Genomic DNA, 21,993 nt, shown 5'->3' on the forward strand with positions numbered 1-21,993 from the left:
GTGAGAATGTGTGATGGATTTCTTAAACCACTGAGCATTTGACTCTTATTCAAAAACTTAATGCTGAGGACTAGGCATTTAGAAAAATTTTGGGCCTGAAAACCACTATTTATGCCATTACTTAAAATTTTATTGGCACATTTGTGTTTGGTATATCTTAAGGGTAACACATACCAGAAAAGACCAGGTTTGAATGTTTGTTAATCATATTTCTTTTAATTTTTTCATAGATTACAAATTATGCAAAAACATTGGCAGAAGGTATAAGCATTCTTCAAAAAAAGTGCGAAGTGAGTTCTTGAGTAATTTCACACATAACTAGCTTTTTTTATGCAAAAGTAACTGCTTGATGTAACATGTATTCAGCCAGTGAAATTTATAATTGTGCACGTAAGGAATATTCTGCTGCTGCAATTCAATATGTTCTCTTAGGATCCTGTCTAACCACACCATCCAAAAATGCCAAAAACTTTTTTATGGTAAATGTTATATGTGAAAGCTTAGCTTTTCTTGTAGTTATTGTTGTCATTATTATTATTATTATTATTATTATTAATTTGATTTATGATTCATAAGGAGAGCATTAATTTTGTTTTTGTTCTCTGCATCAGTAATTCTGAGTCCAACTGCTTCAAGATCTTGCTGAATTTCATTGACCCACTGTCCTCCTGTCTTCTTTCCGAGACTTCTCATCACTAGTTGTTTTAAAATCCTGTTGTCAGGCATTCGTAAGACATGAAAGAAATACGAGATTCTTCTCTTATTGTGCAGGTGATTGGGTCAATATGAGATTGTTCTCTTATTGTGCAGGTGATTGGGTCAATATGAGATTATTCTCTTATTGTGCAGGTGATTGGGTCAATATGAGATTCTTCACTTATTGTGCTGGTGATTGGGTCAATATGAGATTCTTCTCTTATTGTGCAGGTGATTGGGTCAATATGAGATTCTTCTCTTATTGTGCAGGTGATTGGGTCAATATGAGATTCTTCTCTTATTGTGCTGGTGATTGGGTCAATATGAGATTCTTCTCTTATTGTGCAGGTGATTGGGTCAATATGAGATTCTTCTCTTATTGTGCTGGTGATTGGGTCAATATGAGATTCTTCTCTTATTGTGCAGGTGATTGGGTCAATATGAGATTCTTCTCTTATTGTGCAGGTGATTGGGTCAATATGAGATACTTCTCTTATTGTGCTGGTGATTGGGTCAATATGAGATTCTTCTCTTATTGTGCAGGTGATTGGGTCAATATGAGATTCTTCTCTTATTGTGCTGGTGATTGGGTCAATATGAGATTCTTCTCTTATTGTGCAGGTGATTGGGTCAATATGAGATTCTTCTCTTATTGTGCTGGTGATTGGGTCAATATGAGATTCTTCTTTTATTGTGCAGGTGATTGGGTCAATATGAGATTCATCTCTTATTGTGCTGGTGATTGGGTCAATATGATATTCTTCTCTTATTGTGCAGGTGATTGGGTCAATATGAGATTCTTCTCTTATTGTGCAGGTGATTGGGTCAATATGAGATTGTTCTCTTATTGTGCTGGTGATTGGGTCAATATGAGATTCTTCTCTTATTGTGCAGGTGATTGGGTCAATATGAGATTCTTCTCTTATTGTGCAGGTGATTGGGTCAATATGAGATTGTTCTCTTATTGTGCAGGTGATTGGGTCAATATGAGATTGTTCTCTTATTGTGCTGGTGATTGGGTCAATATGAGATTCTTCTCTTATTGTGCAGGTGATTGGGTCAATATGAGATTCTTCTCTTATTGTGCAGGTGATTGGGTCAATATGAGATTGTTCTCTTATTGTGCAGGTGATTGGGTTAATATGAGATTCTTCTCTTATTGTGCAGGTGATTGGGTGAATATGAGATTCTTCTCTTATTGTGCAGGTGATTGGGTCAATATGAGATTGTTCTCTTATTGTGCTGGTGATTGGGTCAATATGAGATTCTTCTCTTATTGTGCTGGTGATTGGGTCAATATGAGATTCTTCTCTTATTGTGCTGGTGATGGGTCAATATGAGATTCTTCTCTTATTGTGCAGGTGATTGGGTCAATATGAGATTCTTCTCTTATTGTGCTGGTGATTGGGTCAATATGAGATTCTTCTTTTATTGTGCAGGTGATTGGGTCAATATGAGATTCATCTCTTATTGTGCTGGTGATTGGGTCAATATGATATTCTTCTCTTATTGTGCAGGTGATTGGGTCAATATGAGATTGTTCTCTTATTGTGCAGGTGATTGGGTCAATATGAGATTGTTCTCTTATTGTGCTGGTGATTGGGTCAATATGAGATTCTTCTCTTATTGTGCAGGTGATTGGGTCAATATGAGATTCTTCTCTTATTGTGCAGGTGATTGGGTCAATATGAGATTGTTCTCTTATTGTGCAGGTGATTGGGTCAATATGAGATTGTTCTCTTATTGTGCTGGTGATTGGGTCAATATGAGATTCTTCTCTTATTGTGCAGGTGATTGGGTCAATATGAGATTCTTCTCTTATTGTGCTGGTGATTGGGTCAATATGAGATTCTTCTCTTATTGTGCTGGTGATTGGGTCAATATGAGATTCTTCTCTTATTGTGCAGGTGATTGGGTCAATATGAGATTCTTCTCTTATTGTGCTGGTGATTGGGTCAATCTCATGATACACAGTTTCATTAGGGAGGATTCTCCAGACTCCATCAATCTGGTATTTTTTATTGATGCATGTTCTGATAATTCTTCGTCCAGTCTTGAGGAGTTGATCGGTTCTTCTTTCATTCTTAATTTTGAACAGAGTTCCACGAGCATAAATTGCTTCCAAGAGAGTTACAGTTTTGTGGTGTTGGATCTTAGTATCTATTGACAGGCATTTCTTATTATGTGTTGACCAGGTTAGAATAGTGCTTTTTTTTCATTTTATTGGTTCTTTTTCTCCACATTGCTTTCTCACCCAAGTTGTGCAAAATAATTTCTCCAAGATATTTAAATTGTAGAACTATGTTAATTCTTGATTATTTATGAAGATTTTATCTATTCAAAGAGGTTCATGTGCATATTTGTAACCGTGTTTTTGAAGCAATTTTATGGAGACTTGTGATCTGAGCATGAACTTCTTTCATGTCAAGGGCTAAGAGAGCTAAATCGTAAGCAAACCGAAGGCCATTTGCTCATATTTTTGGTTTTCCTCGAAATTTGATTTTAGTTGGATTTTCTTTTTCCCAGATTGTCATGATGTAATTAAGGGCAACATTGAAAAGCAATGGGGACAAGCCATCGCCTTGTCTGTGTCCCATTTTTATTGTGAAAACATTTGGCTTTCCTCCTCTAAACTTGATCTTTGAATTTGTGGTAGTTGAAGTTAGCTGAATGAGTCGTACCAGTTTGGGATGGAGCCCTTATGATCTAAGGATTTTTAGAAGCATGGGGCTATGAACACAGTCATATGCTTTTGTTAAATCTATGAATGAGATGAATAACTTTTTTTCTATGCTTGAAATAATCCATTATTAGTTTCAGCCTAAGAATTTGGTCTGAGTGGCTTCTGTATGGTCGAAACCCTCCTTGGTATTCTCCAAGTTGTGGTTCCAAAATGCTTTTGATCCTATTGTAAATTATACGGGATAAAATTTTGTATGTGCAGTCCAGAAGGGCTATTCCTCTGTAATTATCTGGGTCAGTTCTATCTCATTTTTTAAACAATGGATGGATTATTCCTGAGGTCCAGTGCTCTGGAATTTTCTCTGTGATCCAAATTTCAATTAGATGTTGGTGGAGATTTATTACTGCAGGTTTTCCAGCGTTTTTTCAGATTTCTGCAAATACATGGTCTTCACGACATGCCTTGTAATTTTTTAGTTCCTGAATTGCACCCTCTACCTCATTGATAGTTGGAGGATCAATTAGGTGTGGAGTGGTTAAAATAGGTGCTTCAGTGTCTACTTGAAATGTTTCCAATGGGTCATCACAATTTAAAAGTTTGTTGAAAGTCTCTGCAAGGATCTCTGCATTTTCTTAATTACTATGCGCCTACTTTCCTGGCTTATCTCTCGGCATCAATGTTGGGGACTCATGCTTTTTAAGATATCTTGTAGCTATATGTATGCATATTAATTTAAACCATTCTCTTATTTGTGTGTTCATGCTACTTAACAGTGATGTTGCTATTGGCTGATTACATCATATGTCCTCTCTCTCTCTCTGAATACCTGCTGTCATTGGCTGGTGAGATCGTGTGATATGATCTATAATCGGCTGACAAAAGCACATTACAGTCTATATTTCAATGCTTCTGAAGTTATCAAATGTATTTGATTGAATTTGTGTTTATATTTTCATAATACAAAAATATGCACTGTAAATATTGTCAGGCATCAAATATCTTTAGAAAACGTATTGTTTTTGCTGGGTTTCATTTCGTAAAGTGCCGGGGAGTTCTACGTCAGAGTATAAAACCTCCACTATTTAAAGGACTGATAGGTTTTACAGCTCTGGGGGAAAGTAATTGTCACTTATCATGGAAAAAATGTATCTTCACCAGGGAAAAAGTGAATTTTCACCTGCAAAAAAGTGTATTTGCACTGTGTACCTCAGTGACAGATATAGTCCTCAAACTTTGGTGTACAGTGTATATATGTTACATAACAAATAATTCACTTTTCCTTTTTCAGTTCTCTCTCTTTTTATTTTCGTATGACATCAGTCACAAAATAATTTCACAATGCAGTAACTGGTTCCAGCCAGTCATCATCAGAATAAAAGCAGAGCCTATAAACAGTGAAGTAACATTTCCATAGCATTGTCAGCATAAGCAAATACAGGGTCACAATTATCGAACTATATGAAATACGATCATCATAACTTCTGAACGGTTTGCATTAGAACGTTCAAACTGCACCCTTGGCCGCAGGGCACGATGGGAATTTATATGCGCATGCTTGGTTTGGTTTAGTGACGAAGCCCACTTTCATTTGGATTGGTTCTACAGTAAGCAAAATTGGCACATTTGGGGACTGAGAATCCGAATTTCATGATCGAGGGGTGACTATGTGGTGTGCATTGTCCAGTCATGAAATAATTGGTGCAATATTCCTTGATGGCACGGTGACTACCAAACAGTACGCGAAGGTTTCGGAAGATGATTTCATCCCCATTATTCAAAGTTACCCTGATTTCGACAAGCTGTGGTTCATGCAAGACAGAGCTCGACCACATCACATCAGGAGAGTATTTATGTCCTGAAGGAGCACTTCTGGGGACTGCATTCTGGCTCTGGGGTACCCAGAGGCCTCTGGTATGGGCCTTGATTGGCTGCCATATTCTCCGGATCTGAACACAGGTGACTCCTTCTTGTGGTGCTATATTAAAGACAAGGTGTACAGCAATAACCCGAAAACCATTGCTGAGCTGAAAACAGCCATTCAGGAGGTCATCAATGCATCGAAACTTCAGCGGATCATGCAGAAGTTTGCTACTCGTCTGCACCACATCGTCGCCAATGATGGCAGGCATATCGAACAGGTCATAACCTAAATCCGAATATCTGTAGTGATATTTACGTGTTGAATAAAGTGTGTGCACACTGCAGTTTGTAATTACTGTATACACTCAAATAATCCACACCCTCGAATAATTCGTGCACCCTAATTTTGAGGAAGGTAGAAAAAAAAAATTTGCGTTAATTTGTTTTATGTACAAAAAAATTGATCTAATGTAATGATGAATTCAAAATTACTTATAATATCAATTGGTTTGAAGAAATGCGTCATAATCTTCACATGCTGTTGTACAGGTTGTTAAATCATTAAAATGCAACCAATTCAATGGTGTGCAGCCGGCGCATTAGCTGGGCAGCCAGCTGGGGAACATTATCCCCACCAGCCAGGACTCTAGGCAAATTACCGTGTTAACAAATTTAATGTTAATATGAGCAATAAAATATTTTAGTCAATACATATGCTCCATTACCTCTCTATTATCATTACTTTCATTGTCACCACTAGCGGGAGAACAATTGTTTTCGTCACCATCTTTCCGTAGAGCGTCATTATCTGTTCCATCCAGTGAATTTGTGATACCACATTTTTTGAATGATATTTCCACTAGTGGTTGCAGAATTGAGTCCCATGTATTTTTCATCTGTTCACAAATCTGAGACAAATCCAGCCATTTGATTTTTCCACTCGGTGTGAACTTGGGTTTTCATCAGCCCTCCATTGTGTATACTACTGTTTAAGTGCAGCTTTGAATGGCCAGTTTATACACACACATCTGGTGGTTGTAGGATGGATGTTAGACCTCTGGGGATAATGACCAAGTCAGATTTCCCTTTTTGTAATTTGTCTCGCACTTCATTAGTTATACGTTCCTCAAAGGTGCACAGGACCAACATGTTACATAAATTTAGTAATGCACCATGACGACATTGCCAAACACGTGTCATCCAGTCAATCACGAGGTCATTGTCCATCCACCCTTTCGGATTCGCTCTGACTAATATGCCTTTCGCAGATATTTTCAGAATCGTTTTTCCTTTAAATATCACATAAGGTGGTAGCTTTCATCAATTGAAAGTTACACACAACATCGCTGTACACCTTTGCTTCGCACTGCCACCAGTTAGTATCATGATGCTAGATTCTCTTCCCCTGTTCACAGTATTGTTGAGCAAATAGACTGGCATTTGATCTGCCTTACCAATTTGTGATAATATATAATTTCCTGTAAAAAACTTAATTATTATTTAAATTTTCAAAATTTATTCCAAATTTATTTCTTGAACCAGACGGTAATCAACAAATTTGCAGAAGGTATAACAAATAATTTAGCTTACAGGTAAGATGTTCTGAAAGCAACTGAAATCAAAGAAAAACCCACGAAAGAAAAACCTATGGCATCACAAAATATAGGACTGTTTGCGTTGCAGACTAACCATGTAACAGTGCAAATGCACTACTTCTTCCTTGTAATTGTCTGGAAGCCATTGAGCGATGGTTGTTTTCCTCCGGAACCCTAATCCATTTCAGTTGAAAAATCTAGATAGCCAGCCCCGGCCTAATTTTTGGCTAAAGCCAATGCTTTAAGTTGGCACATTTCGCTCGTCACTGCGCATCCGTGTTGTCACTTCTCATCTACAAGGAGTACAACTTTGCTTCCGCCACTTTTTCCCCAACATTGGAGGCTTTAATGAAACAAATTGGTTGCACATGTATCACTCAAAGTATTTTACATCACTGGCCACTACTTTCTCCCATCTTTCGGGCAGTGCATGAATCCTGCGTTGAAAAAACTGTTCATCTTTTGAAGTGATCCACGAATCAATCCAATTTGTGACTTCTTCATGAGATCGGAAGTGTTGGTCAGCCAGGCCATGCGCCACTGATCTAAACAGGTGATAGTCAGAGGGAGCAATGTCTGGAGAATATGGCGGGTGGGGTAGGACTTCCCATTTTAACTTTTCCAAGTACGTTTTGATCTCTTTTGCAACGTGGGGTCGAGCGTTGTCGTGCTGCAAAATCACTTTATCGTGCCTCTCGCTGTATTGTGGCCGTTTGTCTTTTTAATGCTCTGCTCAAATGCATTAACTGTGTTCGATAACAAGCACCTGTGATTATTTCACTTGGTTTTCACACTTCTTAGTACACAACGCCAAGGTCGTCTCACCAAATGCAGAGCATGATCTTGGAGCCGTGAATATTCGGTTTAGCCGTCGACGTGGAAGCACCGCCGGGATATCCTCATGATTTTTTGTGTTTATGGTTGTAATGAACCCATTTTTCGCCCCCGGTCACAATGAGATGCAGAAATCCCTTCCATTTTTGCCTCTGAAGCAACTGTTTACAAACACACAAACGCCGTTCAACATCTCTTGGTTTCAGCTCACATGGGACCCAAGTTCGTTCTTTCTGAATCGTGCCCATAGCCTTGAGATGTTTTGAAATGGCTTACTGTGTCACTCCCACTAATCGTGCCAATTCTTCTCTAGTTTGACGCGAGTCTTCACTCAGCAATGTCTCCAATTCTGCATCTTCGAAAACATTCTCTCTTCCACCACTATGCTGGCCTACGACATTAAAATTACAGTTCTTGAAGCGTTGAAACCACTTACAACATGTTCTTTCACTAATAGCGTCCTTACCATACGTACTCGACAGCATTCAATGAGACTCGGCCAATGTTTTCTTCATATTGAAACAAAACAGTAACACCCTCCTGCAAATGACGTGAATTAGGCTTGTAAACTGAAATTTTCAATCAAAAACAACTTAATGATGCAGACACAAATCGAGGTTACATTGACCGAGGTCCAAGCTAACTGCCTGATGTCTGTGATCTGTTTCTTTCGACTGCTACTTACCATTGTCGCCACCTATCGGGAAATGGTGGAAGCAAAGTTGTACACCTTGTAAATAATTGCAGAGACTTTTTTCGAGGTCTGGATGCTTCACTTTTTGGCCCCGAAATGCCAGGTGATTACTGTTAGTTTCTCGAAGCCGCGTTTTGTTTCTTGCAAGTTGCAAATACAACTCGCGCTCATGTCGTACTTTCTTCCTGCTGCACGGTTTCCAATGTTCTCAGCATTTTCAATAATTTTCAGTCTTTCTTTAACAGTGTATGAGCGATAATGAGAACTTGTAGCCATAATTAACAAGTTTGAAGATGTTAATACTTCACTTGTAACATGCTACTGACACATCACAGGTCTGAGGCCACAACAATGCGACAGTATAATGGGATCTATTGTTGGAGGCAGAGCAGTACCAGCCTTGTTTTGAATAATCCGCACACCCCAGGTTTTTGTCCTTAAATTCAGGAAAAAACGTGTGGATTGGTTGGTTCTGAGCACTATGGGACTTAACATCTGAGGTCATCAGTCCCCTAGAACTCAGAACTAATTAAACCTAACTAACCTAAGGACATCACATACATCCACACCCGAGGCAGGATTCGAACCTGCGACCATTGCGATTGCGCGGTTCCGGACTGTAGCGCCTAGAACCGTTCGGCCACTCCGGCCGGCCATGTGTGGATTATTCGAGTATATACGGTAATCTCTGTTTTTTCCGTATGGTTCAGTAATTGTCATCCTGTACAATGATGAACCAAAACATTGATGACCTATTTAGTAGGACGTTAGTCCACATTTGGATTGCAGTACAGCAGCAGTTCTGTGTAGGTTTCCAGAGTTTCGTGTCACCGGGTTATGCAGGGGTAATTCCCATAAATTGCGGGACAGTGTTTTGTAATTTTTTTGTGGACTGCACACACATGATTGATGATCGAGTGGTAGTCTTTAAGAACACTTCTGCTACAGCATCATCAAGAGACAGTCAAGTTCCATACAAAACAGAGTAACAACCGAGATGATCAAAAAATGTTTCCAATGGCTCTGAGCACTATGGAACTTAACTTCTGAGGTCATCAGTCCCCTATAACTTCAAACTACTTAAACCTAACTAACCTAAGGACATCACACACATCCATGCCCGAGGCAGGATTCGAACTTGCAACCGTAGCGGTCACGTGGTTCCGGACTGAGCGCCTAGAACCGCTCGGCCACAACGGCTGGCCCGAGATGATCATCTTCAATCGGACCGAAGTAACAGAATCTGAGTCTGTAGTGACACTGGTCACGATCACACTTAGCACGTTTTGCTACCGAAGTCCACTGTAGCAAGTCCGGTCGTCGGTGGAGTACCGTCCCCGGTAGTGGGTGGAGTGACGGTCCCGGTGTGGTGCAGACTCGGCAGGAAGCTCTGGCAGGTGGACAGCGGGACACGGCTGGCTCTCTGCCTGGAGCTGAGCAGAGTGCTGCTTCCTGGAGGTTGAGCCGTGAGTTAAGTAAACAGCAGGAGGAGGAATATCCGGAAGGAAAGGAGGGGGAGGGGCACGCACGTGTCTCGATGAACTTGTGACCTGTGGATGCAAGTTAGTTGCCTCGATAGTAGCACCACCGTTACTGCTGTGCACACTACCTGTGTGAACAGTGATGGTGCTCCTGGTGGCACCTTGTAGCACTTAACCTGGAGACAGATTGATTGTACTCAGTACCATGTCCATAACGCGTGATGTACGTACACATCTACATCTGCATTTCTTCCCTTTCCATTCACGTATGGAGTGTGGGAAGAATGACTGAATACCTCTATGTGTGCAGGAATTATTCTAATCTTATTCTCACAGTCCCTGTGTGAGCAGGGGATAGTAGCATACTCGTACAGTCATCATTTGAAGCTTGTTCTTGAAATTTTGTTAGTAGACTTACTCTTGTTAGTTTATGCCCATCAACAAGAGCCTTCTTTAGCATCTGTGTGACTCTCTCCCATGGGGCAAACAAACCTGTGACCATTTGTGCTGCCCGTCTCTGTATACATTCGATATCCTGTATTGGTCCTGTCTGGTACGAGTCCCACACACTTGAGCAATATTCTAGAACTGGTTTGCACGAGTGATTTGTAAGCAATCTCATTTGTAGACTGATTGCACTTCACCAGTATTCAACCAATAAATCGAAGTGTACCATGTGCTTTAACCACAAATGAACCTATGTGATCATTCCATTTCATATGCCCACAAAGTGCTACAGCCAGGTATTTGGATGAGTTAGCCGATTTCAGTGACTCATTAATATTGTTGTCCTAAGATACCACATCTCTCTCTCTCTCTCTCTCTCTCTCTCTCTCTCTCTCTCTTTGTGAATTGCAAAGTTTTACATTTCTGAACATTTAAAGCAAGTTGCCAATCTTTGCACCACTTTGAAATTTTATGATGAACTGACTGAATATTTATGCAGCTTCTTTCACACAGTACTTCATCGTATACTTTGTACTTAATCATGTGCTAGTAAGATGTGTAAACAGTCTACAAATTTGGAGTGCCTCTGGGTCAAGGGGATGCATCTACAGAGCATGGAAGCTGAAAACTGAAGTGCTTGCCAATGGCAAAATACTAGACGGCGGTTTGTGGGAGTGGATCTAGCCTCTCGATAGCATCCCACGTGTGTTCCATTTGGTTCAGATCAGAGGAATTTGGTAATCAGATCATCATTGTGGCTTTGCTGTAAGCAACACTGACACATGATTCTGGATTTGAGACACACAAAGCCACACTGCTGAAAAATACCGTCACCAAGAGACATCGAGCACGAAGAGATGCAGATGGTCTAAAATAATGTTACCTAAACGACATCTGTCATTGTGCCTCTGATCACTGCCACAGGACCCAGGGAAGCCCAGGTGAATGACAGAGTGGGCAAGCAGTATATTGTCATATTCTGTGATGAGTTGTAGACACCTTCTCAGCCACTCACTCTTTTACCATCTTTTAATCACTTTCCACAGATGCACTTAACCTGGGGTGATCACAGCATGCGAAACTTCACGTGTGCAGGTTGTGCGGGACAAGGCTCGACCTGTCTTGGCTCTGATTGGTCCTTCTCGGACATACCCATTACAGTGCAACATTTCATTTAGTATTGCGGTGTGGCATTTTTCAATCTGGACAACTCATTTCAATTTGAAAGAATTGTGGTTTCTGTGTTGTTTACATCTCACTATTTGTTCATGATTTGAAAGATGTTCACAGGTCCAGTGGTTGTTTGCACAGAGGCAATCTAGCAATCAGTTGTCAAATTTTGATGACAGTAGAGAGGGGTGAGAATTGTTTGCATGTTATGCAATCACATGTGTGGTGGGTACTGCAGATTTGCTATGAAATGACACTACAGTATCAAGCGGAAAGAATTTAAAGATTCAGTTGACAATGAAAGAGCAAAAAATTACAACGATCAACAGATGAGGTTAATTGCCTTGTACATCGAGAAGCAATTTGTACTAAATTTGCAGTCACACAGAACATGAAGAAATTGGTGAAAGGAATAGTAAAGTTTCTGAGGTTGCACGCATTATTCCAATGTCAGTTTCAATGGAATTGAACAAAGAGCATGGAGAGAACATTGGTTAAGTCAAGGGACATGCCATGTCATTTTTTTAAATTTAAAATCGCTATTTTTGAATTTGTGAATGAAAAAGGAGTGCAGGAATGAAAATTAGAACACCCAAAATGAGCTGCAGATTCCACATTTTAAGTGGACTTGACTGCACCTTGCCCACAGTAAGACATTGCAAGGTGAGAAACAACTTGTTTCTAATTTTATGGGGATGCATCTAAAAATAAAATAATGTTGTAGAAGGGACACGTTCTGACAGAACTCAGTCCAGTTCTCAAAACTCACTGATGTAAGAAAATGCAAGGTTTTAAGAATTTATTGTGATCTTGGGGGAGTTACAAGGAAGTTTCCTAAATGTTTCAAGAACATTGACAATCTTACATTTATTTTAAAGACCATTTCAATTGTAACTGTTTAACCCACAAGATTATTCCCATTTAGAAACAAATCCTTTTAAGTTAAAAGTGTCCAGAATTTCTCTGTTGCTTTCCTCAAGTCTCCATAATGAGGTTGCAAAACAGCTACAATATTTCAATTAACATACGTGTGTGTGAAAGACCCCTTTTTCTGTTATGAAACTAAGTGTGTCACAATTACTTGGCAGTCTGAGTGTGAAAATCAGTGAAACTGTCAGTGTCTGTCTGTCTGCCAACAGTTTATACCAGACAAAGATTATATTGTTGGCCTGTATTGCTGCTAGAATGATTCTTCATTTGCCTCTGTTCTGCTTGTATATTTTCCTTACCATGTCAAGTGCCTGAAATGCCACCAGGTGATATTTGATATTACATTTGGCAGTGGTCATAATATTTTGGCTTATTGCATATGCTGACAGTGAAACAGGAACATTAAGTCACCACTTGCAGTATGTGCTTTTAGTCTAATGACCATTGTCTGCCTGAAACCAGTTACAGCATTGTGATATGCTTTTGTGATTGTTGTCATAAGAAAGTTGTCAGTTATAATCTCCATTGGCAGTGCAATTTCTCCAAAGCTCTGTTCTGGACCTTCTGAGCTACACAGTTTACAAATTTGTTGTATTTGTGGTATGGCAGCTCTGATGCAATCGCGAGACACTATCCATTTTGCTTTTTTCACAACTATGCAACAAAAGTTTGGTTTTGTAATGACTGAACCAGTCCAAAATGTGTGTAAACGTATGCTATATACTTTTACTTCTGTGCCTAGTTTATTGTTAAGCCCTTTCGTGCTTAGTTCACTATGAGGCAACTATACAGATTGCATTAACATGTGACTGCTGCATGTCAGTGATAATGTGTGATATGTTGGTGTTCTACTGTCTGTACTTGCAAAGTATTTGTTTCTTGGTGTGCAAAGGAGAAATAATCTCTATTTCTAACTCCTCTGACATTATAGTTTCGATAAAATAACTTTGTGTAGTGATGTGGTTAGCCACCCACATTCTACAAGGCTCTCCACACACATACAAAATTGGCAGCACAGCACAGAACAGGTGGTGCTCAAGGAAGAACTAAGATTGACTGGCAATTGGCAACTACCACAAGATTCAATGAAACATCAATCACAAAGTTATTTTAATTCACATACAGTCTACGAGCATTGTCATACAATTTGTTGTCTGTTACAGCATGTCGCATATTGCAAGTTGTTTGTTTGCTTGTGGCTTCCAATGGTCTTTATGTAAATTCAGAGTCTGTACATTGCCTCACTAGGGGTAAGATAGATACTGCCTACAGGAAAATTAAAGAGACCTTTGGAGAGAAGAGAACCACTTGTATGAATATCAAGAGCTCAGATGGCAACCCAGTTCTAAGCAAAGAAGGGAAGGCAGAAAGGTGGAAGGAGTATATAGAGGGTTTATACAAGGGCGATGTACTTGAGGACAATATTATGGAAATGGAAGAGGATGTAAATGAAGATGAAATGGGAGATACGATACTGCGTGAAGAGTTTGACAGAGCACTGAAAGACCTGAGTCGAAACAAGGCCCCGGGAGTAGACAACATTCCATTAGAACTACTGACAGCCTTGGGAGAGCCAGTCCTGACAAAACTCTACCATCTGGTGAGCAAGATGTATGAGACAGGTGAAATACCCTCAGACTTCAAGAAGAATATAATAATTCCAATCCCAAAGAAAGCAGGTGTTGACAGATGTGAAAATTACCAAACTATCAGTTTAATAAGTCACAGCTGCAAAATGTGTTGTTGTTGTGGTCTTCAGTCCTGAGACTGGTTTGATGCATTTCTCCATGTTACTCTATCCTGTGCAAGCTTCTTCATCTCCCAGTACCTACTGCAACCTACATCCTTCTGAATCTGCTTAGTGTATTCATCTCTTGGTCTTACCCTACGATTTTTACCCTCCACGATGCCCTCCAATACTAAATTGGTGATCCCTTGATGCCTCAGAACATGTCCTACCAATCGATCCCTTCTTTTGGTCAAGTTGTGCCACAAACTCCTCTTCTCCCCAATCCTATTCAGTACCTCCTCATTAGTTATGTGATCTACCCATCTAATCTTCAGCATTCTTCTGTAACACCACACTTCGAAAGTTTCTATTCTCTTCTTGTCCAATCTATTTACCGTCCATGTTTCACTTCCATACAAATACTTTCAGAAATGACTTCCTGACACTTAAATCTATACTTCATGTTAAAAAATTTCTCTTCTTCAGAAACGCATTCCTTGCCATTGCCAGTCTACATTTTATATCCTCTCTACTTCGACCATCATCAGTTATTTTGCTCCCCAAATAGCAGAACTCTTTAACTACTTTAAGTGTCTCATTTCCTAATCTAATACCCTCAACATCACCCGACTTAATTCGACTACATTCCATTATCCTCGTTTTGCTTTTGTTAATGTTCATCTTATATCCTCCCTTCAAGACACCATCCATTCCGTTCAACTGCTCTTCCAAGTCCTTTGCTGTCTCTGACAGAATTACAATATCATCGGCAAACCTCAAAGTTTTTATTTCTTCTCCATGGATTTTAATACCTACTCCGAATTTTTCTTTTGTTTCCTTTACTGCTTGCTCAATATACAGATTGAATAACATCGGGGAGAGGCTACAACCGTGTCTTACTCCCTTCCCAACCCCTGCTTCCCTTTCATGTCCCTCGACTCTTATAACTGCCATCTGGTTTCTGTACAAATTGTAAATAGCCTTTCGCTCCCTGTATTTTACCCCTGCCACCTTTAGAATATGAAAGAGAGTATTCCAGTTAACATTGTCAAAAGCTTTCTCTAAGTCTACAAATGCTAGAAATGTAGGTTTATCTTTCCTTAATCTTTCTTTCAAGATAAGTCGTAAGGTCAGTATTGCCTCACGTGTTCCAGTATTTCTACGGAATCCAAACTGATCTTCCCCGAGGTCGGCTTCTACTAGTTTTTCCATTCGTCTGTAAAGAATTCGCGTTAGTATTTTGCAGCCGTGGCTTATTAAACTGATAGTTCGGCAATTTTCACAACTGTCAACACCTGCTTTCTTTGGGATTGGAATTATTATATTCTTCTTGAAGTCTGAGGGTATTTCGCCTGTTTCATACATCTTGCTCACCAGATGGTAGAGTTTTGTCAGGACTGGCTCTCCCAAGGCCGCCAGTAGTTCCAATGGAATGTTGTCTACTCCGGGGGCCTTGTTTCGATTCAGGTCTTTCAGTGCTCTGTCAAACTCTTCACGCAGTATCGTATCTCCCATTTCATCTTCATCTACATCCTCTTCCATTTCCATAATATTGTCCTCAAGTACATCACCCTTGTATAGACCCTCTATATACTCCTTCCACCTTTCTGCTTTCCCTTCTTTGCTTAGAACTGGGTTTCCATCTGAGCTCTTGATGTTCATACAGGCGGTTCTCTTATCTCCAAAGGTCTCTTTAATTGTCCTGTAGGCAGTATCTATCTTAACCCTAGTAAGATAAGCCTCTACATCCTTACATTTGTCCTCTAGTCATCCCTGCTTAGCCATTTTGCACTTCCTGTCGATCTCATTTTTGAGACGTTTGTATTCCTTTTTGCCTGCTTCATTTACTGCATTTTTATATTTTCTCCTTTCATCAATTAAATTCAATATTTCTTCTGTTACCAAAGGATTTCTACTAGCCCTCATCTTTTTACCTATTTGATCCTCTGCTGCCTTCACTTCTTCATCCCTCAAAGCTACCCATTCTTCTTCTACTGTATTTCTTTCCCCCATTCCTGTCAATTGTTCCCTTATGCTCTCCCTGAAACTCTGTACAACCTCTGGTTCTTTCAGTTTATCCAGGTCCCATCTCCTTAAATTCCCACCTTTTTGCAGTTTCTTCAGTTTTAATCTACAAGTCATAACCAATAGACTGTGGTCAGAGTCCACATCTGCCCCTGGAAATGTCTTACAATTTAAAACCTGGTTCCTAAATCTCTGTCTTACCATTATATAATCTATCTGATACCTTTTAGTATCTCCAGGGTTCTTCCATGTATACAACCTTCTTTCATGATTCTTATACCAAGTGTTAGCTATGATTAAGTTGTGCTCTGTGCAAAATTCTACCAGGCGGCTTCCTCTTTCATTTCTTAGCTCCAATCCATATTCACCTACTACGTTTCCTTCTCTCCCTTTTCCTACACTCGGATTCCAGTCACCCATGACTATTAAATTTTCATCTCCCTTCACTACCTGAAGAATTTCTTTTATTTCATCATACATTTCTTCAATTTCTTCGTCATCTGCAGAGCTAGTTGGCATATAAACTTGTACTACTGTAGTAGGTGTGGGCTTCGTATCTATCTTGGCCACAATAATGCGTTCACTGTGCTGTTTGTAGTAGCTTACCCTCATTCCTATTTTCCTATTCATTATTAAACCTACTCCTGCATTACCCGTATTTGACTTTGTGTTTATAACCCTGTAGTCACCTGACCAGAAGTCTTGTCCCTCCTGCCACCAAACTTCACTAATTCCCACTATATCTAACTTTAACCTATCCATTTCCCTTTTCAAATTTTCTAACCCCTCTGCCCGATTAAGGGACCTGACATTCCACGATCCGATCCGTAGAACGCCAGTTTTCTTTCTCCTGATAACGACATCCTCTTGAGTAGTCCCCGCCTGGAGATCCGAATGGGGGACTATTTTACCTCCGGAATATTTTACCCAAGAGGACGCCATCATCATTTAATCATACAGTAAAGCTGCATGCCCTCGGGAAAAATTACGGCCATAGTTTCCCCTTGCTTTCAGCCGTTCGCAGTACTAGCACAGCAAGGCCATTTTGGTTATTGTTACAAGGCCAGATCAGTCAATCATTCAGACTGTTGCCCTTGCAACTACTGAAAAGGCTGCTGCCCCTCTTCAGGAACCACACGTTTGTCTGGCCTCTCAACAGATACCCCTCCGTTGTGGTTGTACTACGGTACGGCTATCTGTATTGCTGAGGCACGCAAGCCTCCCCACCAACAGCAAGGTCCATGGTTCATGGGGGGGAGCTGGAAAATACTAACGCGAATTCTTTACAGACGAATGGAAAAACTGGTAGAAGCGTACCTCGGGGAAGATCAGTTTGGATTCCGTAGAAATGTTGGAACACGTGAGGCAATACTAACCTTACGACTTATCTTAGAAGAAAGATTAAGAAAAGGCAAACCTACGTTTCTAGCATTTGTAGACTTAGAGAAAGCTTTTGACAATGTTGACTGGAATACTCTCTTTCAAATTCTAAAGGTGGCAGGGGTAAAATACAGGGAGCGAAAGGCTATTTACAATTTGTACAGAAACCAGATGGCAGTTATAAGAGTCGAGGGACATGAAAGGGAAGCAGTGGTTGGGAAGGGAGTAAGACTGGGTTGTAGCCTCTCCCCGATGTTATTCAATCTGTATATTGGGCAAGCAGTAAAGGAAACAAAAGAAAAATTCGGAGTAGGTATTAAAATTCACGGAGAAGAAGTAAAAACTTTGAGGTTCGCCGATGACATTGTAATTCTGTCAGAGACAGCAAAGGACTTGGAAGAGCAGTTGAACGGAATGGACAGTGTCTTGAAAGGAGGATATAAGATGAACATCAACAAAAGCAAAACGAGGATAATGGAATGTAGTCAAATTAAATCGGGTGATGCTGAGGGAATTAGATTAGGAAATGAGACACTTAAAGAAGTAAAGGAGTTTTGCTATTTGGGGAGAAAAATAACTTGATGATGGTCGAAGTAGAGAGGATATAAAATGTAGACTGGCAATGTTAACATCGAGTATAGACTTAAGCATCAGGAAGTCGTTTCTGAAAGTATTTGTATGGAGTGTAACCATGTATGGAAGTGAAACATGGACGATAACTAGTATGGACAAGAAGAGAATAGAAGCTTTCAAAATGTTGTGCTACAGAAGAATGCTGAAAATAGGGTGGGTAGATCACGTAACTAATGAGGAGGTATTGAATAGGATTGGGGAGAAGAGAAGTTTGTGGCACAACTTGACTAGAAGAAGGGATCGGTTAGTAGGACATGTTTTGAGGCATCAAGGGATCACAAATTTAGCATTGGAGGGCAGCGTGGAGGGTAAAAATCGTAGAGGGAGTCCAAGAGATGAATACACTAAGCAGATTAAGAAGGATGTAGGTTGCAGTAGGTACTGGGAGATGAAGAAGCTTGCACAGGATAGAGTAGCATGGAGAGCTGCATCAAACCAGTCTCAGGACTGAAGACCACAACAACAACAACATTGTAATATACCTGTTTCTAATCGTATCGTAAAAAAATTAATTAAACCCTAAATTTTTATGTTTTATGTGAGCATGTAATTCCACATTTGTTGTTTGCACTTAGTGTAATCAGTCATCAAAAGTTGTTCTCCACATCCAATTGGGGCAGAACTCCTATTTTCTTGCTGCAGAAACATGTCGGTATCGAAGTTGCAATTCAGGGACGATAATGTATTTAGAAATTAGAAGTCAAACTCTGAATATTACCTCATCTATTCATTTTATTTGAGTTTACTTCAGAACTGCACTTTAACATAACTTTTACTCAATTTTGAAACATCAGTAAGAATTACAATGTCCATTATCTTTCAAAAACTACTCCACGAACTGCTCAGTTACCACTGCAAGTATTACTGTCACACAGTCTCAGCTGCCATCACATATACGAGACCACGTGGAAAAGCAATGCCTTCAAATTTTTTATTCTGTTCTAAATATTCGTTGAGGTGTGTTGTGCATTTTACTTCACAGATTTTTTCCATTTCAGTGTTGCCACTAGAGGACTCTGGACTCTGAATTTTAACATGTAGCATGGCGGTGCATGAGAAACAGCACGTTGTAGTCTAGTTTCTAATCGACCCCAGTCACACGCAGCACGACAACGCCAGACCACACACGAGTGCTTTGACATCTGCAACAATCTGACACCTGGTGTTTACCGTCATCAGTTATCCTCTCTACAGTTCCAACATGGTCCCATCTGATTTTTATCATTTTACAAAACTTAAAGAACACCTATGAGGACTTCACTTTGATAGTAATGGAGTGTTACAAGCAGATGTGAGGTTATGGCTTCATCAACAAAGTCAAACATTCTGCAGTGACTGTATCAACAAACTGGTCTCTTGTTGGGAAAAATGTGTTCGTCACTACAATGACTGAGTTCAGGTATAAATGTGTAAACGTGAAGAATAAAGGTGCAGAATGTTAGTAAAGTTCATTTTATTTAAAAAGTTTTAAGAGTTTTAACATTAAAAAATTGGAGGCATTACTTTTCAGCATGCCCTTGTGTAACACTATAAGAATGTCAACAACCTGTGGCATTATTATAAATAATATTTTACCTATTTTACACTGATGAAAGACATTTATAGAATTATGCAAGAGTAACAAAAAACATAAACACAGTTCTTAGGATTAGTTTCAATAAATACAAATGCTTTCAGTTCCATATATTACATAATGAGTATTTTCGACAGGCAGTATTACGATATGATACTTTTGGTTTGAATTAAATTGATCTATCAGTTACCTGTAATTGTGGTAATTCAATGTAACAATTCTTTAAGTGTTATTGAACAACAATTAGTTGAACTTGAAAATAAAAGATATGACCATAAATAAATGTATGTAATTGAATTGTAATGTATTGTATTGTATTATATTAGGTTGGTGCTTAAGTTCATATTGTTTTTGTTTTGCATATTGGTATTCCAGTTACTGTGGGTTTATTTATCAATTGTCATTTTTTTTCTTTGTAGTTCACTGTTGCTATTTGAGTTTACATATTGTCATTTGGAGGTAGCAAGTGGAGCTGTGATCACTAGAAGTGCCAAGAGGAAAATCGGAACGTTTCTGCCATATTCTTCTGTTTGAGTTCTGTAAGGGGGTGACAACAGTGGAGGAAGTCAGAAACATTTGTAACATGTTTGGAGATAGTGCCATTGGACAAAGTAAAGTAAGAAAATGGTTTTCTGGTTTTGAGGAGGATTATTTTGACACATCAGTGACTCTTCACGTTGAAGGAGTCCTTCGGGGTTTGATGAAGATCGTGTAGACACATTAATCCACAATGATCCACGTCAGTATTATTGAGAACTGGAAAATTTGATAAACTATGATTATTCCACCATCGTGTGACATTTGCAGGCAGTGGGGAGGTTTAAAATTTAGGTGTATGGGTATTGCATACTCTTAAGCAAAAATCATAAAAATCATTGGGTGGCCCTATGTACATATCTGCTTGCTCATCATTAACTCGGACGTGAAAGTTACCATCCAGTCCTATCCTGTATAATTACTGTCGATGAGAAATGGTGTTATTATGCTAAAATACAAACAGAAAGGCACGGTTAAGCACAGACAAAGCAGCAATCCTCTGTACAAGGACCTGTGCGCATCCACAAAAGATAATGTTATGCATCTGGTAGAATAGCAGCAGTGTGGTGTGCTACGAATTGCTTCCCTGATGTGTGACCATTAGTGCTGTAACCATCAATGCTGACACTTATTGTCAACAACTGAGACATCTTGCAGATGCAGCCCAAGATACCATGGCACGGAAGACTTGATGAAATGATGCTACTTCACAATAACAACCTCCTTCATTCTGCTAAGCTGACAAGAAAATGTTACACGGGAGTTGAGTCGGGATGCCATTCTTTACCCACTTATTCATCTGACCTTTAGCACCCTCACATTTTAACCATTTCTACTCTCTATCGAAGAACCTTCAAAGAATTTTCTTTCTGGATGAAAATTCAATCAAAACGTGGCTTGACAGTTCTTCACTTCAAAATCGTGTGATTTGTACATTCACAAGATCGAGAAGTTATCCCAATGTTGGCAGGTTGTTGTGAATAGCGAAGGAGAACATATTATTGGTGACTGAGATCTCTGTTATGTGTATTTGTTTAGTCCATTAAACTTACAGAAAAACACTATGAACTTATGCACCAACCAAATATATTAGGTGTGTCATATACCACAAGAAGTGGATGCTGCTCTGTAACATTGCAGCATATGCAGTTGTGTTGTTTAATATTATATTTGTATGTACAGTGTAATCTCTTGGAAATAAAGAAAGTATTTTATTTTTTATTTGATATTTTGTATTTTTGTGCCAAATTTTAATGTGTAATGAATATTTGCGTTGTCATAAGATTAGATGTCTTCCTCATGAGCAAATTAAGATTGAATATTTGTTGATAATTATTTCAATACGAAGATAAGTATGAAATTCAAATAAAAGTGAAAAACATACCTCTTGCAAGACTCAGTCGTACGATCCCACGATTAAATGCTGCACTCACTCTCACTTACGGGCACTTCTGTTAGAAAATAGCTCGAAATGTTTTAAGTGTTGTACATCACACGCCACAGCACTCAGAAATTTTCAGTCTTCCTCCCGTGACCCCCTCCCCCACCCTCCGCCACATCCTACCCAGAATTTTATCGTGAAGTGTGTGATACTGCTGTAGAAAATTGATGTTTGGGCACTCTCTTTCAAATTCTGGAATTAAAGAAAATAAAAGGGACCAGCCTGTAAGATTGGTTTATTACTCAGATTGGAAAAACCTTGTTAGTAAAGTTGACACCACGATCT

At 39.4% G+C, this 21,993-nt stretch overlaps 2 protein-coding genes across 2 annotated transcripts in view; one reads left to right on the forward strand and one right to left on the reverse strand.

Annotated features, from left to right (window-relative positions):
• Positions 1–21,993, forward strand: part of LOC126210582 (replication protein A 70 kDa DNA-binding subunit-like) — a 339,516-nt gene that overhangs the window by 300,135 nt on the left and 17,388 nt on the right. The window lies entirely within an intron of this gene.
• Positions 831–21,993, reverse strand: part of LOC126210008 (uncharacterized) — an 80,778-nt gene continuing 59,615 nt past the window's right edge. Inside the window, exon 2 of the mRNA XM_049939114.1 lies at positions 831–2,016. Coding sequence (XP_049795071.1) covers positions 831–2,016 — 1,186 coding nt within the window. The remainder of the gene's footprint in view (positions 2,017–21,993) is intronic.

This window comes from Schistocerca nitens, chromosome 10 (genome assembly GCF_023898315.1).
Source record: "Schistocerca nitens isolate TAMUIC-IGC-003100 chromosome 10, iqSchNite1.1, whole genome shotgun sequence".
NCBI lineage: Eukaryota > Metazoa > Arthropoda > Insecta > Orthoptera > Acrididae > Schistocerca > Schistocerca nitens.